Consider the following 24,493-nt stretch of genomic DNA (forward strand, 5'->3'; position numbering starts at 1 on the left):
AGTGAGGGAGGGATGGAGAGAGAGGTGACGAGTAAGGGAGGGATGGAGAGAGAGATGATGAGTATGGAAGGGATGGAGAGAGAGGTGATGAGTGAGGGAGGGCTGGACAGAGAGTTGAGGGGACGGAAGGGAAGTAGAGAGGGTTAAAGTAGGATGGAGAGGTGTAGTGGGGGGTGAGAGGAAGAGGGATGGAAGGTTGGGACGAGGGATAAAGGACTGGAGGGAAAGTGGGGTGAAGTAAAGGGAGAGGAGGAGGGGAGAGGTGAAAGATGAGGGGGCAAAAGTAAGGGTGAGGCGGAGGAATGAAAGAGGGAGAGATGGATGAGGGGTAAGGAGCGAGGAGTGAGGGAGACAGAAGGGAGAGAGACAGACGGCAGGGGAACAGCAGGGAGGGGTGAAAGATGAGGGGGCTGGACAGAGGGGTGAGGGGTAGAGGGCAGGGAGAGAAAGAGAAGAGCGTGAAGGGGCAGAAGGGGGGGAAGAGGGGTGATGGAGGGAGGGCTGGAGGGAGAGAGAGAAAGGCGGTGGAGAGGCAGAGGGAAGGGTGAGAGGGCTGGAGGGGGAGAGAGGAGGGTGAAAGAACAGAAGAGGTGTGGGGTGATGGAGGGAGGGTCTGGTGGAGGCGTAACGTGAAGCGAGTGAGCCAATGGGGGCGTGTCAGGGCGGGTGGGGGCAGGGGCAGCGTGCTATTGGTGCAGCCATATGGGAACAGCTGCTGGCAGAGAGGCAGGAGGAGAGGAGGGGAGGCGGCGGGGAGAGGCAGAAGGGGTGGAGAGGAGGAAGAGAGGAAAGGCAGGGAGCTGTGCAGAAGTGGAAGAGAGAAGGGGGGGAGGCAGTGAGAAAAGACAAAGGAAAGGAGGGGAGAAGGAGCAGAAAGAAAAGGAGAGGGAGGAGAGGAGAGACAGGGAGAAGCGAAGGGGAGGCGGAGAGGAAAAGGGAGCTCTTGAAGGAAGACAAAGACGAGATGCAGGGAGGAGAGGAGGGGAGAGGGGGAGGAGATGCAGGAAGGAATATCTGGAGGAAAGTATCAGGGAGAGAAGGGAGGGAACCAAGGGAGGAGGGAGGAAAAAAAGGGAAGACAAGAGGGAGAGGCTAAGAGGAAAAGAGGAGGGGACAGCAGAGGGGAGAGGAGAGAAAGGATGGGAGGGAAGCAGAAAAAGACGGAGGCGAAAAGAGGAGAATGAGGGCAATGAGAGGGTAGGAAAGAGGCAGTGAAAGCGAGGGAGAGGGGAGGGAAGAATGAAGGAAGGGGGATGACAGGAGGAAGGGGGAGGGAGAGAGATAGGGGGGTAGGAGAGAAGGGAGGAAGGAGGCTGAAAGATAAATGTGAGAAATATATGACAGAAGGAGGGAGGAAAGCACTGTCTATCTATCTATCTATCCATCTATCTATCTATCTATCTGTCTGTCTATCTATATCATTAACAAATAAATCACAAGGTAACACACGATTAAGAGATATGCCAAAATCCACAGGTGAAGAAGGACAACACGCTTTTATGTATTCACCTCTTCAGACGTCAGGGAAAGATGTGCATGAAGGGGGGTGGCACGCGAGCACTGGAGGTGAGGGGAAGGAGGAGATGGGGAGGGGGAGAGAGAGAAAGAAAATAGCGGTTAGAGAGAAGGTGGTAAGAGAAAAGGAAGGAGAGTTTAGGTGACAGGAAGGGGAGGGTCTTGGCAAACAGAAGAGGGATGGAAAACACACTAGAGAGGGGGAGGGACCTGGCTGAGATAGAGATGAGAAGTTAAAAGGAGGGAAGAGAGTGAGAAAAGAGGGTGAGAAGAGGAGGGTGGTGAGAGAACAGGGAGGAGGGAAGGAGAGGAGAGAGGAGGGAGAGGGGGGAGGGGAGGGGTATGAGAAAGGGAGGGAGGGAAGAGGAGGGGAGAAGAGGAGGGGGTTCAGAGAAAGGAGGGTAAGGGAGGAGGGGGTGCCAGAGGGGGGGTGGTAGGGATGGTGTATGGGTCCAGATGTCAACATATTTAGCGGCGAGGACTGACCCCAGCCTCATTGTGACGCCTGACACCACAATATTTATGCCTAATTGTTCACCACCACCACCACCACAATACACAGCCTACCAGTCATCACCACACACCGCCACCACCACACCACAATCTACCACTGTCACCACCACACTCCACGATCACCACTGTCACCACGACACACCACAGTCTGCCACTGTCACCACCACACTCCACGATCACCACTGTCATCATCGCACACCACAAGCTGCCACTGTCACCACCATACATCAGTGTCGCTATCACTACTATCACCACCACCACTACTGCCACCACAACCACACTCCAGTAGTCTTACCATCACTCAACATCCGTATCACCATCATCATTCACTATACCATCACTCAAAGGCACTATCATAAACACTCATCACCACTATCACCACAACTACACTGAACCACCACCACCACCACCACTCCAAATCACATTCCCGACAAAGAAAAAAGTAAAAAAAAAAATAATAATAATAAACTTGATTGTCAGGCAGGAAAAGGTTAACATAGCCTGTAATCCATCACAAACCCTCTACTAACATCTTCTGTCCTATGTCACTTTTTTCTTTATTTTTTCTTTCTATTTTTGTGCTACTGCCAGATGATTTTTTTCGAGATATGGCTTCCACACAGTTGACAAAATTCGATATGACAAAACTGAGCCACTCCCACATGCTGAATACTAAATCGTGATACTATAAAATTCCACGAGCCTTACTTATGAGGATGGAATTTAGACTCCTTGATTACTAGTCAGATCGAACCTCCAGTCTGACTACACTTGGTCATTATTAGTCTCCTTGATTACTAGGCAAAACGACCCTCGAATCTAACTAGACTTGGTCGTCGGCTGAGTTAAAGGAGGTTAGAAACACTAGATAAGTCAGGTTTGGTAGTATAATATCGAGAAGTGGCTGCTTATACCCATTCTTAGACCGGTAGTCTCGCTGGGTAAGGAAACTCCCTAACACCTATTCCTAAACGACTTATTTGGCTTATTACTTCCAACTATCCTCTTCTGTGTAATTTAAGTAATTCAAATACCACTGTACACAGCATAAATACCATACACATTCATATTACCCAGCCGTACCCAAGAATAAATAGCTAAGGAAGAGGTGTTAGGGAGCTTCCTTAACCGACGAGAATATGGACCTTGCTCCCCTGTGACTCGCTCTCAGTTGAATAGTCGTCTGTTGTTAGTTTGATTAAAAAATAATAATAATAATAATAATAATAGTAGTCCCGTATCGAGCACTTAGTCTATTTATTGATGGCGGGGGGAGGAGGGGGTGGTATTAAGGATTATCGTTCCGTGCATCCATTTGTCTTTCCTTCCCGGATGAGGGTGAGGATGAGCGAGACTGAGGTATTACGGAACGACATCCGCACACACACATACACACACACACACACATGCACACACACACACACTCACCTGAACTACATCTGTCAACCTTATAAGACAGTGCTTGAGGGTGACGCCTTGACGTGGTGGCACCGAGCGGTAGAGATTCTCGGTTATATACGAACCTCCCTCAACTCACTTCCTATCCTCCGAAAGGAAGATGGTGGCCTCCAGGAAAAGGGAATCTGCAACCTGACATCCACTGCATTCACATTCAAATGAACCTGCAGTTACTACCAGCACTGACTTAAGGCCACGTGACACTTAAGACAACAGAGATCGATCTATCAATTTAGCTTTAACATATCCTTACATGAATTTTGTTTTTGGAGAAGGATCTTGGTTATGAATTGGTACATAAAATGGGAATCTTTCATTTTCCCATCTGAATATAACATACAAAGGAATATCAGAGTAATACGGAAAATTAGTCGCTAAGGACGAGGTGCTAAGGAACCTTCTAAGCCCAAGAATACGAAAGAGGACATCTCATTACAGTCAGTCACCACCCTCAATCACCACCAGTCATCACAACCAATCAACATCACTGTCACCACCACAATGCAGACTTTGCCATCATCAATCAATGCAACCACTGTCACTATATCATCACTATCATTATCAGCACCACATAACACCACCCACCATCAACACCATTTACCACCACTATCACCACGACCTTCACTCACTCTGGCATGAGCCTCACCACCACTGTCACCACCATCCTTCACACTGTCACCATCCTCTCACCATTTTGTCGGGGATGTGAAAAGAGCAAATAGGAGGGAGGGTGAGAGTAAGGACAGGGAGGGAGACGGAGGTGGAGGGAAGGAAGTGAAGGGAGGGGAGAGAGTAGGGGAGGGAAGGAAGTGAAGGGAGGGGAGAGAGTAGGGGAGGGAAGGAAGTGAAGGGAGGGGAGAGAGTAGGGGAGGGAAGGAAAGATGGGGAAAGGAAAGAAAGTGAAATGAGAAGGAGGGATGGTAAAAGAAAGGAGGGGAGAGAGATGATAGGGAAGGGAGAAAGAGATACGGGGATGTAGGGAGGGAAAGAAAGGGAAGAAAACAGATGGGAGGAAAAAGAAAGATGAGAGAGGGAAAAGAAGAGTAAAATACGAGAGGGAAAGATGAGGAGGAAGAGCCAGAATAAGGAAAGGGAGGGAACTGGAGGATAAAGGGAAAGGGAGGGAGAGGACAAGTTAGAGAGGGTAAGAGGAGGGCGGGTTTGGGGAGGGAAAAGGATAATGGGAGGAGGGGCCAGAAGGGAGGGATGGAGGGAAGGAGGGGCCAGGTGGGAGGGAGGGAAGGAGGGGTCAGGGGAAAGACATATAAGAATGTGAGAGGCCAAGAGGAACTTAGTTCGTCCTGGTCACTTGTCCTTCATTTGTCTCCGGTTTGTGCCTCATCCACTGCCTGAGTTACTGTGACCTCCCTACCCTGTTGTGACCCGCCTTGACCCGCCACCTGACGAAGGCTCACATGTCTTTAGTGGGGATACCTGCAGTGTGACACGACCAGTTTGACTTGTGTTTCGTGAGGACCTTTTGAGGACATACCAAGGCCTGTGTGACTCTCCTGTTGCTGCCTGCTTTCCACACATAAGGTGGCGTCCCTGCCTGTCTGTGTTTGGGTACCTGCCTGGCCTGACCCCCTGTCTGCCTACGGTGTGTGTGTATGTGTTGTTATGGTGGTTGCAGCATGACCAGCTCAGCCCCATCCTCTCCACCGTCCCCGCCCATCTTCCGGCCATGGCAGCCTGCTGCCCCCACCAACGCATCACCGGACGCCAGTGTTGACAAGACCACCCCTTCCCCCCACAGCGAGAGCGATGCATCCCGCAAGCGGCCCCGACACCACTCCGACCCCGAGGACCCGCCGCCCCACAAGGTGGCCAGGACGGATGCCGTTGCACCGCCCACCGACACATACAAAATGGCGGCAGCGCCACTACTGACCAACTTTCGTTTCCCCGGCGCCTGCCTGCCGGCGGGTGGCACCCTGGGGGGTCTGGTGCCACTGCTGGGAGGGTTGGTGCCGGCCGCGGAGGTGGAGAGGGTGTGTGCACGACGGCCGCGGCCAAAGAGGTTTGCGTGTGGGCAGTGCGGGTCGGCCTTTAGCAACAAGGGCCAACTGAAGGGCCATGTGCGTATCCACACGGGGGAGCGGCCGTTCGCGTGTAGTCACCGCGGCTGCCACAAGCGGTTCACCCGTAACGAGGAGCTGACCCGCCACGCCCGCATCCACAGCGGCGCCAGGCCCTTCCCCTGCCCACTCTGCGATAAACGCTTCGGCCGAAAGGACCACCTCAAGAAGCATGTCCGCACCCACCAGCGGCCCCTGCTGCCTCCCGGTCCCGCCCCGCCCCGACCCATGCCGCCCCTGCCCCCGATGCCGCCCTTGTCTCTGCCCACGCCCCTGCCCCCGCCCCTGAGCGCCACCCTAGCCAGCCTGGCCGCCTCCCAGCCCTTGTTCCACCACCTACACCTAAGCCACCTACACCACCTACACGCACCACCACCATCATCATGACCCACACCATCACTTCCCACCCCACCACCCACCACACCCTCCCTCCCACACCAATCCACCACTGTGTAAATTGTAAACACTGTCACATGTAAATACCAACGATAACGGTGATGTAAATACTGTATAACAATGTAAATAATGTATGATGCTAATATATCCTCTTCTGAAGCTTTAATAAAACGACTATGTGATGTTCCTCCTGCCTTTATATACCCTCACACATTATAACTAACCCCTTCACTACGAGGCCCACTGTAAGCTAAATATAATCGCTTGCTGGTATCAAGAATAAAATTAAACAAGACGCCATTGTACTGAAGGGGTTAATGAACTATATTGCAGAATTAATATTTGTCGAATTATTTCCAGATCTTACCAATTATGTTCTTTAAGAGGAGGGCATAAACCTTTAAAAGACAACGAACTGTGGAGGTTAATTAAAAAAAAAAAAGTTCTGAATTCCACCCGCCCCATCTACTAGTGAGATAGAGACTGACAACGATGATGATAAATTGTGATGATATTAATAATGATTGTAACTAAAGCCATACTGATAAGGATACATTATTATTATTATTATTTGGCTACTGTCCAGTGCATCGGTGTCATTATCCACTTAAATCTGTAGTCCTGTGATGGTATGAACACCGACAAACACATCAACAAATATTTTCACCATCATCATCGTCCCAACCCATATTCCCATGTAAGAGACACGCTGAGGTAACATCCCGAAAGAAAGAGAATGGGCAAAGGTACAGAGCCATCAGATATAATATACCTTGTGAAATGCAAGTTTTAAAAATTCTGACTACCACACAAAGCTATTTTAAACATGCTACGAAGCGGTATTAGGAAAACATAACACAGGCAACAACACCGTAATGGAAAATAATCCATCCATCCATCCATCATCCAATCCTACATTGCCCCATGAGGAGCGTAGGAGCCCGGGGCTAGGCAGTTAGTCCCGACATTTAAGATGAGTGAATAATAATAATAATAATAATAATAATAATAATAATAACAATAATAATAATAATAAAGTAAAAAATAAAGTCTCGTTATTCTTTCATCTGTTCTTCGCTTTCCTGGTATAGAGATGTTGGAATAGTTTCTGCAGTTGCAGAGCACCTTCACTAATGTAAGTTTTGAAAGTGTTGCTGACTACATTCTGTTTTAAGATGAAAAGGAGTGGTCCTTCATGAACCCTGATATACACGTCCATACACAGAGATGTTCAGACTTGTTCCTGCCTTCATTTGTATTATTAGTATGAAATTGTTCTATGTTGCCTTATGAATGTTTACAATATAATGAGGATGTGTTTGGGAATTTGGAGCAGTGTAATGCCCTATAAAATCTCAGCCAAGGTGGTCCTATAACTACCTATGACATGTTGTATTGAAGTGTGTGAACAACCCATCACGCATGTCATCCTGTTCATCGCCTGCGGACAGAAAATCAAGTCCATCAAACAAACTACATACAAAACTGACAAAATTTTTTTTTTTTTTTTAAATAGTAATGCCGTGAATGACCAAACTGCTGGATTTTACGCAAGATGAATCTGTAAGGCATGGCAGAAGCAGCCCTTGTTCGACGCAGCTCTTTCAAAGCCAGCACCAACTGCACGTTTTACAGAATCTTCTTAATCTTTTACAACAGTCTGCTATTGCTGGTTACGTCCCAACTCAGTGCAGTGTCTCGACGACGACATACACTATACTCGTGCCTTGTGCTGCACCAAACCACAGACACACGAAACATACATCGTAGATGGGGAACACTTTTCGTTTGATCCCAGAGAAAGAAACTACCTAGTATGGTTACACCCGCACTGGCTGCCCTCGCCACAGCAAGACACTGTTCATTCAAAGAAAAGTTTTAAAGAAACTAATTTTTATGTCTGGTGCTTTACTTCCTGTTACTTTTTATCCGCTGTTTTTTCCTGATTCTGTTTCCGTTGCGATTTTTTCGTTTTTTCTTTCGTACAATCGAGACAGAAACATTCCGTCGATTACCAAAAAAAAAAAAAAAAAAAAGAGCCTACCATTCGCAAGTTCATCTCCGTATATAGCTCAGGCGTTAATTTCGATTACTTGTCAGTTTCTTAATCTCTTCATCAATTTCCATACCTCACGTTCTCACACACTCATTTACCATTTCCTTCCATATCCTTGAAATACCTCGCGTCCTCACACCTTCAAATTCACATACACCCTTTTCGCCACCTCATTTATATTTATCCCACCAATATGATCACATAAACACGCTTTGTTTTACCCTTTTGTTAAACCCCTCAAATGTGCAGGATAACTTGGTTCCTTCCTCCACATCTCCCACGAATCATTCTGCATCTCATTCCATTCACTCTAAGCACTTCACACACCGATTTTTAATACTTTCATTTCCCCTGCTCCCACCTCTGACTTCTCACATTAAAGTCTCACCCCCATACATTAATGTGGGTATTAGAGGAAGCTTTCATTAAATCTTCTAACATCCTCCATACTCAGTCCTCTGCTCCGTAGCATGATTTTCATAGCACCAACCACCTTTCTTCATTGAGCTTTTTTATGCTCCACTTCCTTTACTCTCTCTCTCTCTCTCTCTCTCTCTCTCTCCCTTCCCTATAATTCTAACTAGGCTTTTTTACATCCTCCTTCACTTCATCATCATCATCATCATCATAACTTCTGTTCCCTCCTAATATGGGGTGAGGCAGTGTCCAGAGAGCAAGAAAAAAGTAATTTCTCTCCATTCATCAGAACATCATGCTCTGTCACTTTCCCTCTCAACAACCATCACTTTCCTCATATCTACATTTAATTTCAAACCACATCACCCACGGAAATCCACAAAACTCTGAACCTGACTGTGGCAGTGTGAGGTTTCGTGATGCATTTTACCGCACAGTCACTTTTCTCATTCATCATTCAGAGTCCTGAACGAATGAATAACTGAATGAATTTTTGCGGCCGGCTTGCATATACGCCTAATGGTAGCTATATAATGTACGCGTCCATACCGTTCTAAAGACTGGTTCATACTATACTCGCTCCACTTTCACCTGGTAAAATTGCCATCTCCATCATGAATCCTAACCTGTAAGGAAATAGTAATACAAGAAAATTGTACTAATCACGAAAGCTATGGAACAGATGCAGCGCCGTCGTGTTGCCTTATTCTGCCACTGATCTACGGAAAAAAGTATGCAAAACGACTAATATCGCCAAGTAAAGATGGAAAAACTCCAGCAGAACAACAGAGAATAATAAAATGGGTAACTATGATCGCTACGAAATACGGCATAAAGGCAGAGGTCAGTACAGTAATAATGCTAAATAACAGATACAGACAAACAGACAGACACACACAGGGACAGAAAACATCGGCCATAAAAGCATTAAGGTGAGAGAATGCGGGGGTCATAAAAAGGTCCCGTACACTGATCTGGCCACCGTTAACACCTCACTAACCTGATTGCCAATATAAACGATACATTCTGAACTCCACAAACACGTATATAAGTCCAGTGATACAGGCACCATTTACCACGTTGGACTGTAACCATATAAAAAATTGGATGCCTGGTGGTCTAGTGGGTTAAGGCGCTCTGACTGGATGAGGTCCTATGGGTTTACCTCCGAGGTGTGGTTGGGGTTTACGGCTCACATAATGCCACTCAGGGAAAAGCGACGGGTCACTCTCGCCTTTCAAATCTGAACTAAGTAGCCACTATCGCCCCTGCAGGGCTATCCTGTGCAGTGAACCGATGCTCCCTTGCGGCAGACAGTGCCTCGCCACAGCGAAGCGCGGGGAAGAGTGTGGAGGCTTGGTTCCTGGATGGACGCCGCATTTGCGTCTTTCCACCCAGTTAAGAGGGGCACCATCGTGGGCTCCACATCACCACGTTATTTGGTCATATTATGGTTACCACCCAGTGCTGAAAATGGTTTCCTAGGTTACAGGAGACCACTAGGCTTGTCACTTAGTGTTGAGTCACCTGAAGGCAGTACTACATGGAGTAAGTGGATGATGAGTGCCCCCACATACCATTATGTACCGAATGGTAAACTCTGAATATAAACAAATGCTCTTGCTTTTTTGCATTAAAAAAAAAATCGTCTACCAAAAGGCGAGATTAAGTAGGCCTACCATAATTATGCGTGAACAAAGTACGATGAATTAATGGAAACTGACGCAATTAGTAAACCATAAGACGAATCAATGGAGGATGCTGTGTGTGTGTGTGTGTGTGTGTGTGTGTGTGTGTGTGTGTGTGTGTGTGTGTGTGTGTGTGTGTGTGTGTGTGTGTGTGTGTGTGTGTGTGTGTGTGTGTGTGTGTGTGTGTGTGTGTGTGCTGGCGAGTCTGGTGCGGATAAACAAGACGAGTGGTTCCCAGGGCTGCGGGGAGGGCGGGAGGCGGCGTGGTGAAGAGGATGGAGGGATTAGCTGGCTACCTGACGTCTCACAAGAGGGATGAGCCGCAGTCAAGTGGGGGGGAGGGAAGGAATGAGGTAAGGAGGTGGGGAAGGAGGGAGGGGGACGTGGAAAAAGAAACTATGGAATGAGTGAGAGCGTGAACGAAATGTGCCAGGCAACAAAGATCATACGGCACTATATGTTGAGATTTGAAGGTATAGCTATAGTAAAGTTTGGGGAGGACACGGCAAAGGGTAATTAGAAACTGATGCGGGCATTTTACACTTGGTGAAAGGTATGGACTGTTTATAGAGCCGACATAATAAGATCTACAGGAGGGACTAATGAAAGAACTAACACCATGAAACCAAACATCTAACCTGATTGGTGTGGAGGAAAATAAAGGCCGGAAGTAGAAGTGAAGAGGACAGTACGGAGAGAAAGATGGCAGACAAAAAGGCCCCTTGCAGTCGCCTCTTACGACAAGCAGGGATACTGGGGAAATAATCCCTCCTCCCCCCCCTCTTCCCAGGGGCAAAAAAAGAAAGCAGCTAGAAAGTAAAACAGAAAATATATAGTAATTGCGACGAGGAAGAAATTCTTGGAGATAAAAGCCTTGAGATTCACCGTCGTATTAATTCATAACTTCAGATACAAGCAGCCTACTATGAACTAACTGCATTTCTTTTCTGATATCCTAAATGTGTTTGATGGAAAGCAAACAGCAGCATAACTACTGGCTCATCCGAAACCGTTCTTTATAGAGCATACGGCCAGGACTATGACGTGCTATCTATTCTGTGACGGGACAGGCGTAGGATATGAAAGGCAGTGAGTGTAAGCAAAAAAAAACGGGGAGAAACGAGGTATATGTTTGGGAAAGGAGAAGAGATGAGGAGGGAGAAATATGGAAGAGGGGAGGTAAGGAGGTGAAGGAAGGGCGGCAAGGAGGAGGGAAATGGAGGAACGCGAGGGGGAGGGGGGGAAGGAGGCAAAGGTGATGGAGGGGGCTGGAGGGAGGAATGAAAGAGGTGAGAGAGACCCAAACACTTCTACAAAGCGCCTTACCCACCATTATGTCTACACTCCTACCCCCCTCCCCCACCTCTCTCTCTCGCTCTCTCTCTCTCTCTCTCTCTCTCTCTCTCTCTCTCTCTCTCTCTCTCTCTCTCTCTCTCTCTCTCTCTCTCTCTCTCTCTCTCTCTCTCTCTCTCTCTCTCTCTCTCTCTCTCTCTCTCTCTCACTCTCGCTCTCTCTCTTCGCCCTGTCTCATTTTTCTTCACCTCTTCCTCTATCTTTCATCTTCCTTTCCCGCCTTTCCCTCCATCTAATACTACTCCTTCAAACTGCATGCGTCCCCAGATATGCTACTGTAGTCAAGATCTTCAAGGGTTTCCGGCCGTCTCTCTCTCTCTCTCTCTCTCTCTCTCTCTCTCACACACACACACACACACACACACACACACACACACACACACACACACACACACACACACAATCCAGCCGCCTCTTGGAATTTCGAACCTTCACGTAAACAGTAAAACTCAGTCCAATGTCATCCCTTTCGAGGCGACGGGACCCTTGACGAGGCTAACGTAGTTCAGTATATTCAACCCTTTTAATACGAGTATTCATTCTCATTTTAATTATAGGTTCTTATTTTATTCACGCTGCCTCTAGACGATTTTACTCAGCTTAGGAGAGACCTCTAGTGGCGAAAGGAATAAAAAAGAAAGAAAATCATACCCAACTCCTTCAATTCATTTAGACTCTCCCAAGATGAATACATTTGTTCGGTAGTCGCAAAAATACTCAAAATACGTAATGGGGTTGAAGGGGTTAAGGGTGTAAACGACCAGCCTACACCCCCGACGGCAGTACATGATCGAGGAACCTCCAGAAACCTCTAGGAATTTCGAAACTATGAGGGCAGGACGACGCCATCATCCCTGCCAGTGCCTTATACCTCTCCAATCCAATGACTTTTTTTTTTTTTTCTTACTTTATTCCTCCTACCTCCAGACGACTTCAGACAACTTGCTAATGACTTCTCGTTCACAAGGGGTTGCTGAGGGATATATCTTATGCCCTCAGATTGGAAAGTCCCTCCTCAATCGTAGTTCCACCCCCAGGCTCATCTAATCTGAACCCATTGGACTGAAGGCTAAAGTTCCCCTTCTGCAGTCCACTACCTTCCTACTGGGGAGTATGGAGGGAGTTCAGTGACATTTGTGTAACCAGGCAGTGAGGCCATCCAGTTATATCGGTGCCACCACGTGAAGGCGTCCCTCTCCACCACTCTTTCCTAAGCTCTAAAGAAGAGTGTTGGGAAGTAAAAATATTGAAATAAAAAGGTTATCGGACTGAAGGAGTTAACCTCTTGATCAGCGGAGGGTTACTACTAATATCTTCATCTAATTTCATACTCTTCGGCGTACAGTAGTGACGTCTTTGATTCTGGCTATTTCCTACCAAAGATATCTCTCACCAGCTCAACGTAACTACTGTCATTTGCCTTATCAGTGTCAATCCCTTATCAGTGTTAATCCCCCATTTCATCTCAAAGATAATGTGAGTAAAGGTGAGACAGAACCTGATCACACTAATCCTGCTTAAGAACAGTTATTAACCAAAGCCAATTCTGATCACGTTCAGTTATAGTTCATTCACTTTAATTTGGCCCAGATTTTTATCCTTTGGTTGCTTATTTCACGTAGCTCAGTGGCGGAAAAAGACAGTATTGTGGCACTACATCCTTTCCGTAGCACTTCTTCGTGACTAGCATCATATTCTAGTGTCAGTCTATTGTAAACACTCAGTATTCATGATGGCGGGGTGGCAATTTTAGGCCAATGTAAAGAGAACAGAGTATGGGGTATTTAATCAGCTCATCACCTTTGACTCTTACCTTACTGGACAGCGCTAGGCATTCTTCTCCGTGCTTCTCTAATTCGTCTTTCTCCTTCAGATCTCTCTTCTCCCTCCCTCATTCCTGTTTCTCCCTCTTCTTGCTTCGTATCTCCCCCCTTCTCTCTCTCTCTCTCTCAACCACCAGGCATTGTCAAGACGCGAGAGAAAGGGAGTGAGAGACAGACAGGGCAAAAGTGATTCCTCTTGGAGTCAAGTTAAAGAGGATTAGCGCATTCAAAAGGCCGTGGCTCTCTCCCCACCCACCCCTCCCTCCGAATAACACTGCCGGAGGAGGAAATGAATATGGAGGAAGAGAAAGGAGAGAGAAAAATGAGATCGAAACAGGGGAAATCTAATGGAGAAATGACTATAGCTCTCTCTGCATCTTCCTCTCCCTCCGGATAACAAGTTGAGATGAAGAAATTTATACAGAGAGGAAGACAGACGATTTAAAGAAGGTGTAAAGAAAATACCTGAAGAAAATGAAGTCACATCTCTCTCTCTCTCTCTCTCTCTCTCTCTCTCTCTCTCTCTCTCTCTCTCTCTCTCTCAGCTAGTTCTGTCTCCAAATAACACGGCGAGAGTAGGAAATGGATATAGAGGGGAAGAAGAGAGACACACGAAAGAAGAGAGAGAAGGAGAGATGAAAATGATGAAGGAAAACAGAAGAGAAGACACAAGAAGCTCTCGTGAACTTCATCCCATCTATCTGTCTGTGCAACTATCTATCTATCTATCTATCCAACTATCTATCTATCTCTGTCCAACTATCTATCTATCTCTGTCCAGCTATCTATCTATCTACTTACCTACCTACCTACCTATCTATCAATCTATTTATCTGTCTGTCTGTCTGTCTATCTGACTGCCTGCTTATCTATCTATCCATCCATCTATCTGTGTGTGTGTGTGTGTGTGTGTGTGTGTGTGTGTGTGTGTGTGTGTGTGTGTGTGTGTGTGTGTGATGGTGGGTGGGAGGGAGGGCAGTATGAAGGGGCCGAACATGTAAGGCAACAAAAGACAGTTTACACTCGGTTAACATGACAGGCGCCGCTACCAGGTGTTGTGTTGCTGCCACATCACACCACACCACACCACAATATAGTAGTCCCTCACCATACTACCACCACACCGCAATATAGTAACTCCCTCCACACCGCACGACGCCACACCACACCACACTACAATATAGTAACCTATTTCCTCAACACACCACACCACACCACACCACACCACACCACAATATAGTAACCTATTTCCTCAACACATCACACCACAATATAGTAACCTACTTCCTCACCACACCATACCACACCACACTCCACAACGACACGGTATACCTCCTCACCACATCATTACATCATAACCACACCATACCACCACACAACGCGGTAACTTATCTCCTCACCATACCACCACACGACAATTTTGTAACCGCTCACTATACCACTACACCATCATATATCACACCACCATACAGTATAGCATTTTCTTACCACATCATACCGCCACACCACGTTAAAAACTACAACAGATACTACAATACCACACAGTACAGTAACCGCATACCACACCGCTACACCACCATATACCACACCACCTCACCACACCATACGACATACCAGACCACACCATAATACCGGTATGTGGCTAATCCTGATCTGATAATAATTTCCCATGAAAATATGATAATATAGAATACGACTGCCATTCATCCTTTAATAATAATAATAATAATAATAATAATAATAATAATAATAATGGTAGTAGTAGTAATAAAATCCAAGACAACCTTTCTATGCAGCATGGTGGTTCTTCTTACTATTTCTTGCCTGCCTCAGCTCTAGGGTTTGGTGGGTGGGGTGGGGAGCCTTCCTGATTTGGCATAACTGTTTTTGACTTACAGAACAGTTACATCAGACACAACCTACCCTACCGCAAACAGCGTGCAAACAACCAATAGGTATGTTGCTGCTTACTTGGGATATACGTGCTCTTTTGTGCACAATATAGTACCGCCTCACCACACCACTACACCAGACCACACTACATCACTACACATTAAGGTACCCGTAATTACACCACTACACCAACATATACCACATCACCACATTACTATGCCACGCCATACAACACCAGACCACGGCATCACATAATACGGCACCCTCTCATCAAACCACTCACATCACACTCGACATTGGTGATATGTATCGTAAAAATTTTCTGATCTGAAATTTGTATGCCTTAAAAAAAAAAAAAAAAAAAAAAAAAGCAGAAGCGGAAGAAGAAGAAGAAAAAAAAAGAAGAAATTTTTTACACAATATACCAGTATTTGATGAAAATTTTATCAAAACTCCCCCACGCTTGTTTCAGGTGATGCTGCAGCTTATATGGGGCAGGTCCCCCCGCCTGCCACCCAGTTCCACAGATAATATGTCACAGAGAATAAGCAGGAGAGGAAAGGGAGAATAAGTGGAGATAAAAATATTGCTCTTTTTTTGTCATGGGCAAACTAGAAAATGACAATTAGTGTACAGCACACCGTATGTTGCAACAGTGCGCTACGGAACAAATGAAAAAAATACGTTTCTTCTTGGTACGATAAAAAACATATATATTTGAACTAACGGTCCCAGTGGAAATAAAACATAAATACTTTAATATGGTAGAGAATTCGAGGGCGTCAGTTAAGATTATGTTCGATATACATAATAATACTGCGAGTAAATGTCCATCCATCACCTAATGTCATTCCCATTTCCCACTTAGCCATGGGGCGGTTCGGATCCAGAAATCGGACAAGGAGAACGAAATAAATAAATAAAAATAAAGTAAAACAGAATGCTCGGTGAAACGAACACTCAGGGAATGTGACTGGGAGTAATGAGTTGAAACTAAATGGTAAAACATGCAATTCTAATAATGTTTGCGGAGTGGAATAGTGGAATGAACAATCACAAATAGTCGTCTGCGCAAAAACGAAAGATAATTTTCATATTTCACTAGCTACATATCTCGCCACTGCAGGCCTCAACTACGTACAAAAATGCAGTTGTGTGTGTGTGTGTGTGTGTGTGTGTGTGTGTGTGTGTGTGTGTGTGTGTGTGTGTGTGTGTGTGTGTGTGTGTGTGTGTGTGTGTGTGGCGGGGGAGAATTAGCAGGACCATACATCATATAATATACAATCATTACAACTATTCTGTAATTTTATGAGAAAGGACAAATCGTAAATACTTACCTATTTTCTGGAAGTTCAATGATGCACTAAATTAGTCGTTGATGAAGCCTCTGGTACTCTTGTTGTGCTGCTCCCACTGTCATCTAAAAAAAAAACACACACAGTTTTACCGGTGGTAGTAGTAGCAGTAGTAGTTGTAGTGGAGGAGGAGGAAGAAGAAGAAGAAGAAGATCAGCAACAACAACAACAACAACAACAACAACAACAACAATAATAATAATAATAATAATAATAATAATAATAATAATAATAATAATAATAACAATAGTAATGTTATAGTAATAGCAAGGATGCGTCTCGAGTGATCTCGCGAATCAAGCTGCGTTTACATTCAGTTTTTATCAGTTGCATAATTGGTACACACGTAACTGCATGAGGGTGCACACCATCTGCTCACTCGACGTTTAGTGTTGTACTGAGTGATGAGCTAAACAGCTTTCTGCTCCAAAAAATCATTAATAAAGCTACGTGGTGTCCATACAACAAACAACAAACACATAGGCTTGGTGGTCCACAGTTTTTCACCTTATCCTGGCCCAGATTTTGGCCCTATTTCAGCTTTTTTTTTTTTTCTTTAAGTCTGCTCAGAGGAAGAAAAAGACAATGCTATGGCTCAACATCCTTTCCAAAACATTTAATTGTGATTAGCATAAAATTCTAGTGTTAATCTATTGCTACAACTCGGCAATGGAGATGGACAGATGGTAATTTTAGACCAAGTTAGAATAAAAAGTCTAGCGGATTACGGTTCCGGAACTGGATGTGGCTTACCAGGGATTAACTCCAAGGGTATGTTTGGGATTTACTGCTCACATACTGTCGCTGAATGACTAACCTCATCGCCTTAAATGCTTGGACTAAATAGCATAGCTCTGGATCCCTAAGCGACTGACTGAGCAATACAGATGAGGATGATGACAATGACGTCTATTCGATATAATCTTGCACAAATCTGTCAAACTGCAATAACACTGACTACATCGCTGAATATGGTAACTTGCTTCATTTATCACTTTTTTTTTTTTTAACTGAACCCAACTAAACATTATGCGTTCACATCTCTAGAAAGGAATCTATTATAATTTTACAGTCAGGCCACCAACACTGCGCAGCAAAACCTAAATTCATTCTTATTAAATGAGGACAACAGTGTATCATCATACCTACTGTGGATGTTTCTGTACATTTTTTATATATATATCGTAGATCCATTTCCTTCGGTTTCCCCTCATTAGCAATCATTTAAATTCAGACGTCCATTTCCCACACGTCAAGTATCTGGCTTTTTTTTCTTTACACCATATTCCACAGACACCTTAAGAAATGCGGAGTGCCATATTCTCCCGAGCGCATATTTTGTAGGACAGGAGAAGCTAAATACCTCAGAATTCCAGAAAAGACATTGGCTGTGGTGAAGGCAAGGTGAGGTGAGGAGAGGTGAGGAGCCAGGTGGAGTGTGCAGGTCAGGTGACAAAGCCGGAGCCATTACCCCCACCGCTAACAATACCTGTCTCATTACCGCCAGATGCTTCACACACCTGAGACAAAAGAACATCGCCGACCATACACCGCTAATAAGGCTCGACGCGCACACAATATGGCGGCACAGGGACGAGAAGGAAGGTTCGAATTTGGACGAACATTCGAATTTTGGTGAAAAAATTTATCGTTTATGGTGCATGGCGTTTCACATTTCCTTCATTTTCGTCCCATCATGGTGTGTGTGTGTGTGTGTGTGTGTGTGTGTGTGTGTGTGTGTGTGTGTGTGTGTGTGTGTGTGTGTGTGTGTGTGTGTGTGTGTGTGTGTGTGTGTGTGTGTGTGTGTGTGTGTGTGTGTGTGTGTGTGTGTGTGTGTGTGTGTGGAGAAGGATCCCCAGCCTCCCCCACATCCACACACTCCAGTAAACATAATGGGGCAAAGACCGGTAGTAACAAATGAACGCCCTTTTGAATTTTACCGCCAGAAAGAGTTGTGAGGGTGTCGACAGGCGTGTCTAATTGGCGGGCAAAAGACGCCTAGGCCGCCTGGGGTTGGGGCGGCCTGTTAGCAGCGGCTCCACGCACCTCGCCCTTGTTAGTCCTGGCTTCACTGAGAGGCCAAACATTTATCTCGACACGCAGGCCTGGTATTTTACTCACCCACACTCGTTTCCTTTACCAGAATATGACCCTTTCGCTGCGAGAGGTTTTTCTAAAGAGGGAGCCCAAGTAGGGTCAACAAAAGCATTACTGATGGTGTTTTCTATCAAAGCTTAGGCTCAACGCAATATACAGCTTTATAGTAAGAGCTTGAGCGTCGTGGGAATGGAATAATGATACAATAAACTGGCAATAACAAACGTTATGTTTAATCCAGTCTTTCAATTTTTACAATTTACTGTTTACCTCTATTATAACCCTTACAAAGAGGGACGAGTTTTGCTTATTTTTAGTCTGGTCATTCAATCATCACCGCGCAGCATTTCTAGGTCTGAAGGCAAAACTGAGGTAAAAAAAAAAATCAGTAAAATAAATAAATAAAGCAAAATAAAATAAACTTACGGGATATTAAATACGTATTAACCCCGAGTGTCGTGAGAAAGGAAGAGGCAGCCAATTTCCCCTCTACAACCACCTCTAGCGTGGAGTGAGTGGTAATGCAGCCCCTCCACCACTGCATCAAAACCTCCCCGCCGGCCACTGTTCCCCCGACGCTCAATACCCGCGAGAAATCCATCATCTCCGCACCCGCACCCGGATTCCACCCTGGCAGACCGGACCGGCGGCAAAATTCAAAAGCCACGAAAAATATTGGACCAAAACTCAGCCACAAAGTGAGACATCAGACGCCCGCGCTCTCTTCAGCTGTACCGCCTCGCACATCACCTTTTTAATATATTTTTTATGCTACCTTCTTTCATAAGCCAACCATATTTCTTGTAAAAATGGCGAAGGCGTTCTTTCTATTTTCTTATATTCATTCAAAAGTGAGACATCAAAAACCTGGTCTCTCTTCAAGTGGACCGCTTCATACACATTTTTATATATCTTTTAAACTATCTTCCTTCATTCGTCGGCTGTAGTTCATTGTAAAATATTGTAAAAAGGAAATTAGGGACATTTTTCCCCACAATTTCTTACCTTCATCCTCTGTCTTGTCAACCACACTGCCTTTCATACAAGTTTTCAAATGTTTAGTTTTCCGAAATCTGTATATAAAAAATCTGGATCATTCTCGGGGACCAATCTTTCTATTATCCTATATTCACCCGCCAAGTGAGACATCAGAAATTCTTGGTCCCCTTAACAGCATCATACTACATTACACATTATTTCTATTTATCTTTATTTATTTATTTATTTTTTGTAGCATTCCCAAGGACGCATTTTCAATTATTTTTTTACATTCACCTACAAAATGGGACACCAAATATTATCACGGCTCTTCAGTTACACCATACCACATCACACGTAACATCTGCTTATTTTATTTTATCATACTAATTCCTTGCTAAGCCAAGAAAAGTCTGTCAGTAGCATGTAAGAAAAAAGGTGGTCAGAGAGAGAGGTAACCGAGATGAAGTGGATGATGCAGTGGCCCTACATCACAGGAAAGGGAGGTGAATAACCCACCACAGTGTAAAAGGTCTATGTTACGGAGCTATCATTATCATCATCATCATCATCATCGGCACCTAGGCGTCCTTTTGTCGGGATCTCCATAACAGGGCACTGCATCAAACAGTAGATCGATAGATAGACAGATAAAGCTTGACATGCACAGACAGACAAACAGACAGAAACAGACAGAGATCAACAGATAGATAGGTACACTGACAGACAGATAAAGACTTACAGATAGAAAGACAGGCAGATACAAAGAGACACACTGATACAGATGGACAGACAAACAAACATCATATTCTTTCGTGTTCCTTACAAACTGGGAATCGTCGACCGCGAACCTACGTCGTAACAACACAACCGCCGCGAAATCTTAACTCCAAAAATTCTCCAAGCACAGCAACACTACGAAAATAAGCACAGGCACTCATATACCTGGCATTTCTCGACGCAGGTAAAAATCCGGTACCATTTTCAAACTCGAATTTCGTCACGGCTTTTAAAATGTGGGACGCAAGGGGAGGAAAGGTTGCGGGGAAGGAGGGAGGTTGTGAGGGGTAGCGGTCAGTGACAAGTAGACTGATAAATCGCTCAATGGATTTATATTTATTTATATTTAACCCCCAAGGGGCTGTATTTATCCCTCAAGCGGCTCTGTTTATCCCCCCGTCTGGCCTCTATACTGCATCACCTCTAACCGGCCGCCTATAGTCCTGTTGGTGAGGCACGGACTCATGTGCTCACAAATCTATCTATCTATCTATCTATCCATCCATCCATCTATCTATCTATCTGTCTAATTATCTATCTACCTATATATCTAATTATCTATCTATCTATCTATCTATTGCCAGACGCCTTAAGACGGTAAAAGGTGGCCACAAACAAATCGCCTCCACGGTTATAAAATAAAATGTAGGGTGTGTGTTCATTGGCACCGTTCTTGATTATGTATATACTGGGCAGGATAACAATGCAAGTTTTATACCATTAGTCCCGTTACTAAACAAGGCTCACTCCCATGGTGAAGCAATATCGTCTCTCGGTAATCTTGAATGGGTTAATAAAGTACTTCTGCAGCTCTTGAAACTTAACGATGTGCAAATTCAGACATATTTTGGCACATGTGGGAAGGAGGTAGAAGGCCCCCCCCCTCCTCCTCCTCTCTCTCTCTCTCTCTCTCTCTCTCTCTCTCTCACACACACACACACACACACACACACACACACACACACACACACACACACCACCTCTCCGTCAACTCAAGGAACATCTGTCGTTTATCGTACACCTGCTAAGCTTTTAATTAACCTGGGATGGAAGGCAGGGGCGATCTCAGTCTTAACCCCCTCCTTCCCTCCCACCATTTTCTTAACCCCTTCACCACCAGATGCTTTCCTTCAGCTGAATAAAATCGTCTGGAGATAGTAAGAATAATTTTACTCTTTTTACCTTAACTTGACCCAGATTTTCAACCTTTTGTAGCTTATTTCACACGTAGCTCAATGACAGAGTAAGATAATGCTATGGCTCTACTTTTCATTGTACTTCTTCGTGATTAGCATTATATTCTAGTGTTAATCTACTGTTCCAACTCGGCATTCAAGATGGAGAGATGGTAATTTTAGGACAAGTCAGAGTAAAAAGAGTATAGTCATTTTGCGTTTACCTGACAGAAAATTCTAACTCCTTCCAGGTCAGTCGATGGCAAAGTGTAGTCAGATTGGAGGGTCGATTTCACTAGTAACCAAGGAGATTAATTACTTTCTGATAACTAAGGCCCACTGAATTTCACATTACCACAACACAGTATTCAAGCTGTGAGAGTAGCCCAGATCCTTCAGTAAAAAAAAATATATATATAGACAAGAATCCTGCACTGTACTGAACGGGTTGATAAAAATAGTCTAACTTTCAACATGAGATTTTTTCCTAGGTTGCATAAAATCGTCTTACGGCTTAAGGAATATATTGAAGGCGTCATCGTGCTGAATGGATCAAAACCTTCAATCGAATGACCTAGGTTTTTTGGGGTTTTATTCTTGCTATCTCCAGACGATTTTATTTACTTACGGGGTGATTTTTCGTTGTGAAGGGGTTGTTGAAGGCTGTATTTAACCCCTCCAGTTTGTCGTGTCTCTCCAATACGGGCAAATCCTCAAAGTTACAGAGAATATAAAAGAAGCGCCCAGACACCCAGCTTTCCCTCCTTCTGAACCTCTTAAATGGGTTGTTGTGTCAGTGTCAGCCTGAGGTGTCATCCATCCCCAACCTCGCTCACTTACCTCACCCCTCCCCCTTCTCTCTCTCTCTCTCTCTCTCTGCCTTTCTGTCCATCCCGCGACAGTGTTTTCTTGTACAGATTTCCGTTTCTGTCTTTCGAATCATAATTTAAAAAACACAAAAAAGACAATTCTAAAGTAAGCCGCCGCATTCCGGATCATTTAAGCCGTAGGAGACCACCCTAGGCCCTGGTAGCCTTTACATGACAGCAAAACCTCCAGCCACCTATTGGATTTATTGGACTCGAAAACTGGCGCGTCAGAGAGCAGTCTTCTCCTATTTTAGTGTTAGATTACTAGACCACCGAGGCGTTTAAATGGTCCAATATTTTTACGTTTCAAAATCTGGGTGTCAGTGTGTTTCTCTTTTTTCTTTTCTCTCCCTCAACCTCCCTCTATCCTTCCCTCACTCCCTCCATCCCTCAATCCTTTCCCAGCTCCCTCCAGTCCTCAACCATTCCCTCACTCCTAAAATCCATCAACCATTCCCTCACTCCCTCCATCCCTCAACCCTTCCCTCACTCCTTCCATCGGTCCCTTCACCCTGCTTACACTCATCGCCTCTCCCTCCCTCCCTTCCTCCCTCCCTCCCTCGCTCCCTCCCCCCCTCTCTGGCCACGACAAAGCCTCAATGATGGTGCCCTCAACAGAAGTGACTCCCGACCCCCCCCCCCAGCCCATTGATACTAAACCATTTATCCTGCACCCCTCTTCTCTACACCCCTCCCTCTCTCATCCTCTCTCCTCTCTCCCGTCCCCCTCCCGCCACCTTTTTCCTCCTCCACTCCCTTCCTGCTTTCCTATCCTTGTCTTTCACACATAGATTATTTTTGAAAGTGGTAATATATCCTGTAAAAAGCAGCCTCGAAAGGACCAATAGATCTGTTGCTGTTTACTTTCCTTTGCACTCCCCTCCTTTCTCTTTCCTCCTTTTCACCTGCTTCTTTTCTCCCTCACCCTCCTTCCCTCTACCTCTTTTCTCCTTCACCCTCTCTCTGTCTTGTACCCCTCCCCTCACCCTCCCTCCACCTCTCCATCCTCTTCCTCTAGCTCCTCTAACCCATTCTCCCACCCCCCCACTCTCTCTCCATCTCCTTTCCTTCCTCACCCTTCACGTTTCACTTTCCTCACTCCACAAGCTATCATCATCATCATCATCATCATCATCATCATCATCACCATCATCATCATCATTACTATCATCATCATCATCATCATCATCATCAAGTAGTCCCTCCTGCTATGGGGTGGGTGTAAAAGAAAATATTACATCACAAATACTGAACTTAAAAAAATAAATAAAAAAAGACAGAAAGAAAAGGCGTACCGATGCGCGTTCCGTACTGGAAGATAAAAAGGAAACGTTGAAAAAAAAAAAAAAAAAAAAAATATATATATATATATATATATATATATATATATATATATATATATATATATATATATATATTTTTTTTTCGTTTATCAATACACATAGCACAGTATATCGATGGGGAAAATAAGCCAATTCATGTATTCAACACTTTTAAGAGTCATTGATATTATGGTGCCACACATCACTATACAAACACCATACCATCATTCCAGCGCCACACCACCCTTCCACATCATACTATTTCACTTCACACACCACTACACCATCTCACACTACACAACATCACGAGTACTACATCACTCTTACGCTACCATCATACACCACAGCACCACTCCTCTCATAAGTATCACACAAGCACTTCACATCACACCATCTACATCACATCCCACACCACATCACACTACACCACACCACAACATATCACACAGCCACTTTGTCACACCACCTTATGCCACACCACAACACATCACAAAACTTTACACCACAGCACAACACCACTACATTACAACACAATACACAATCACCGTACACCATATCAGGACACAACACCACTTTTCACCACAACACAGCACCATCACACGACTCTGCCACAGGACCACACTACCTAACACACAAACACACAAGACTACCGGAACACAACACACACAACCTTTCCAAATAAGAATAAAAGAAAAGTTTCGTTTATTTTAAGAAAGAATCTAAGAAA

General features: G+C 44.9%; 1 protein-coding gene across 1 annotated transcript; it reads left to right on the forward strand.

Annotated features, from left to right (window-relative positions):
- Positions 1 to 5,120: 5,120 nt before the first annotated feature.
- Positions 5,121 to 5,951, forward strand: LOC145403940 (uncharacterized). Its single transcript, XM_080275542.1, has one exon. The coding sequence runs from the start codon at positions 5,121 to 5,123 to the stop codon at positions 5,949 to 5,951; it is 831 nt and encodes a 276-aa protein (XP_080131668.1).
- Positions 5,952 to 24,493: the final 18,542 nt, after the last annotated feature.

This window comes from Coenobita brevimanus, chromosome 62 (assembly GCF_032717465.1).
Source record: "Coenobita brevimanus isolate Jiangsu-jjx chromosome 62, ASM3271746v2, whole genome shotgun sequence".
NCBI classification, from domain to species: domain Eukaryota; kingdom Metazoa; phylum Arthropoda; class Malacostraca; order Decapoda; family Coenobitidae; genus Coenobita; species Coenobita brevimanus.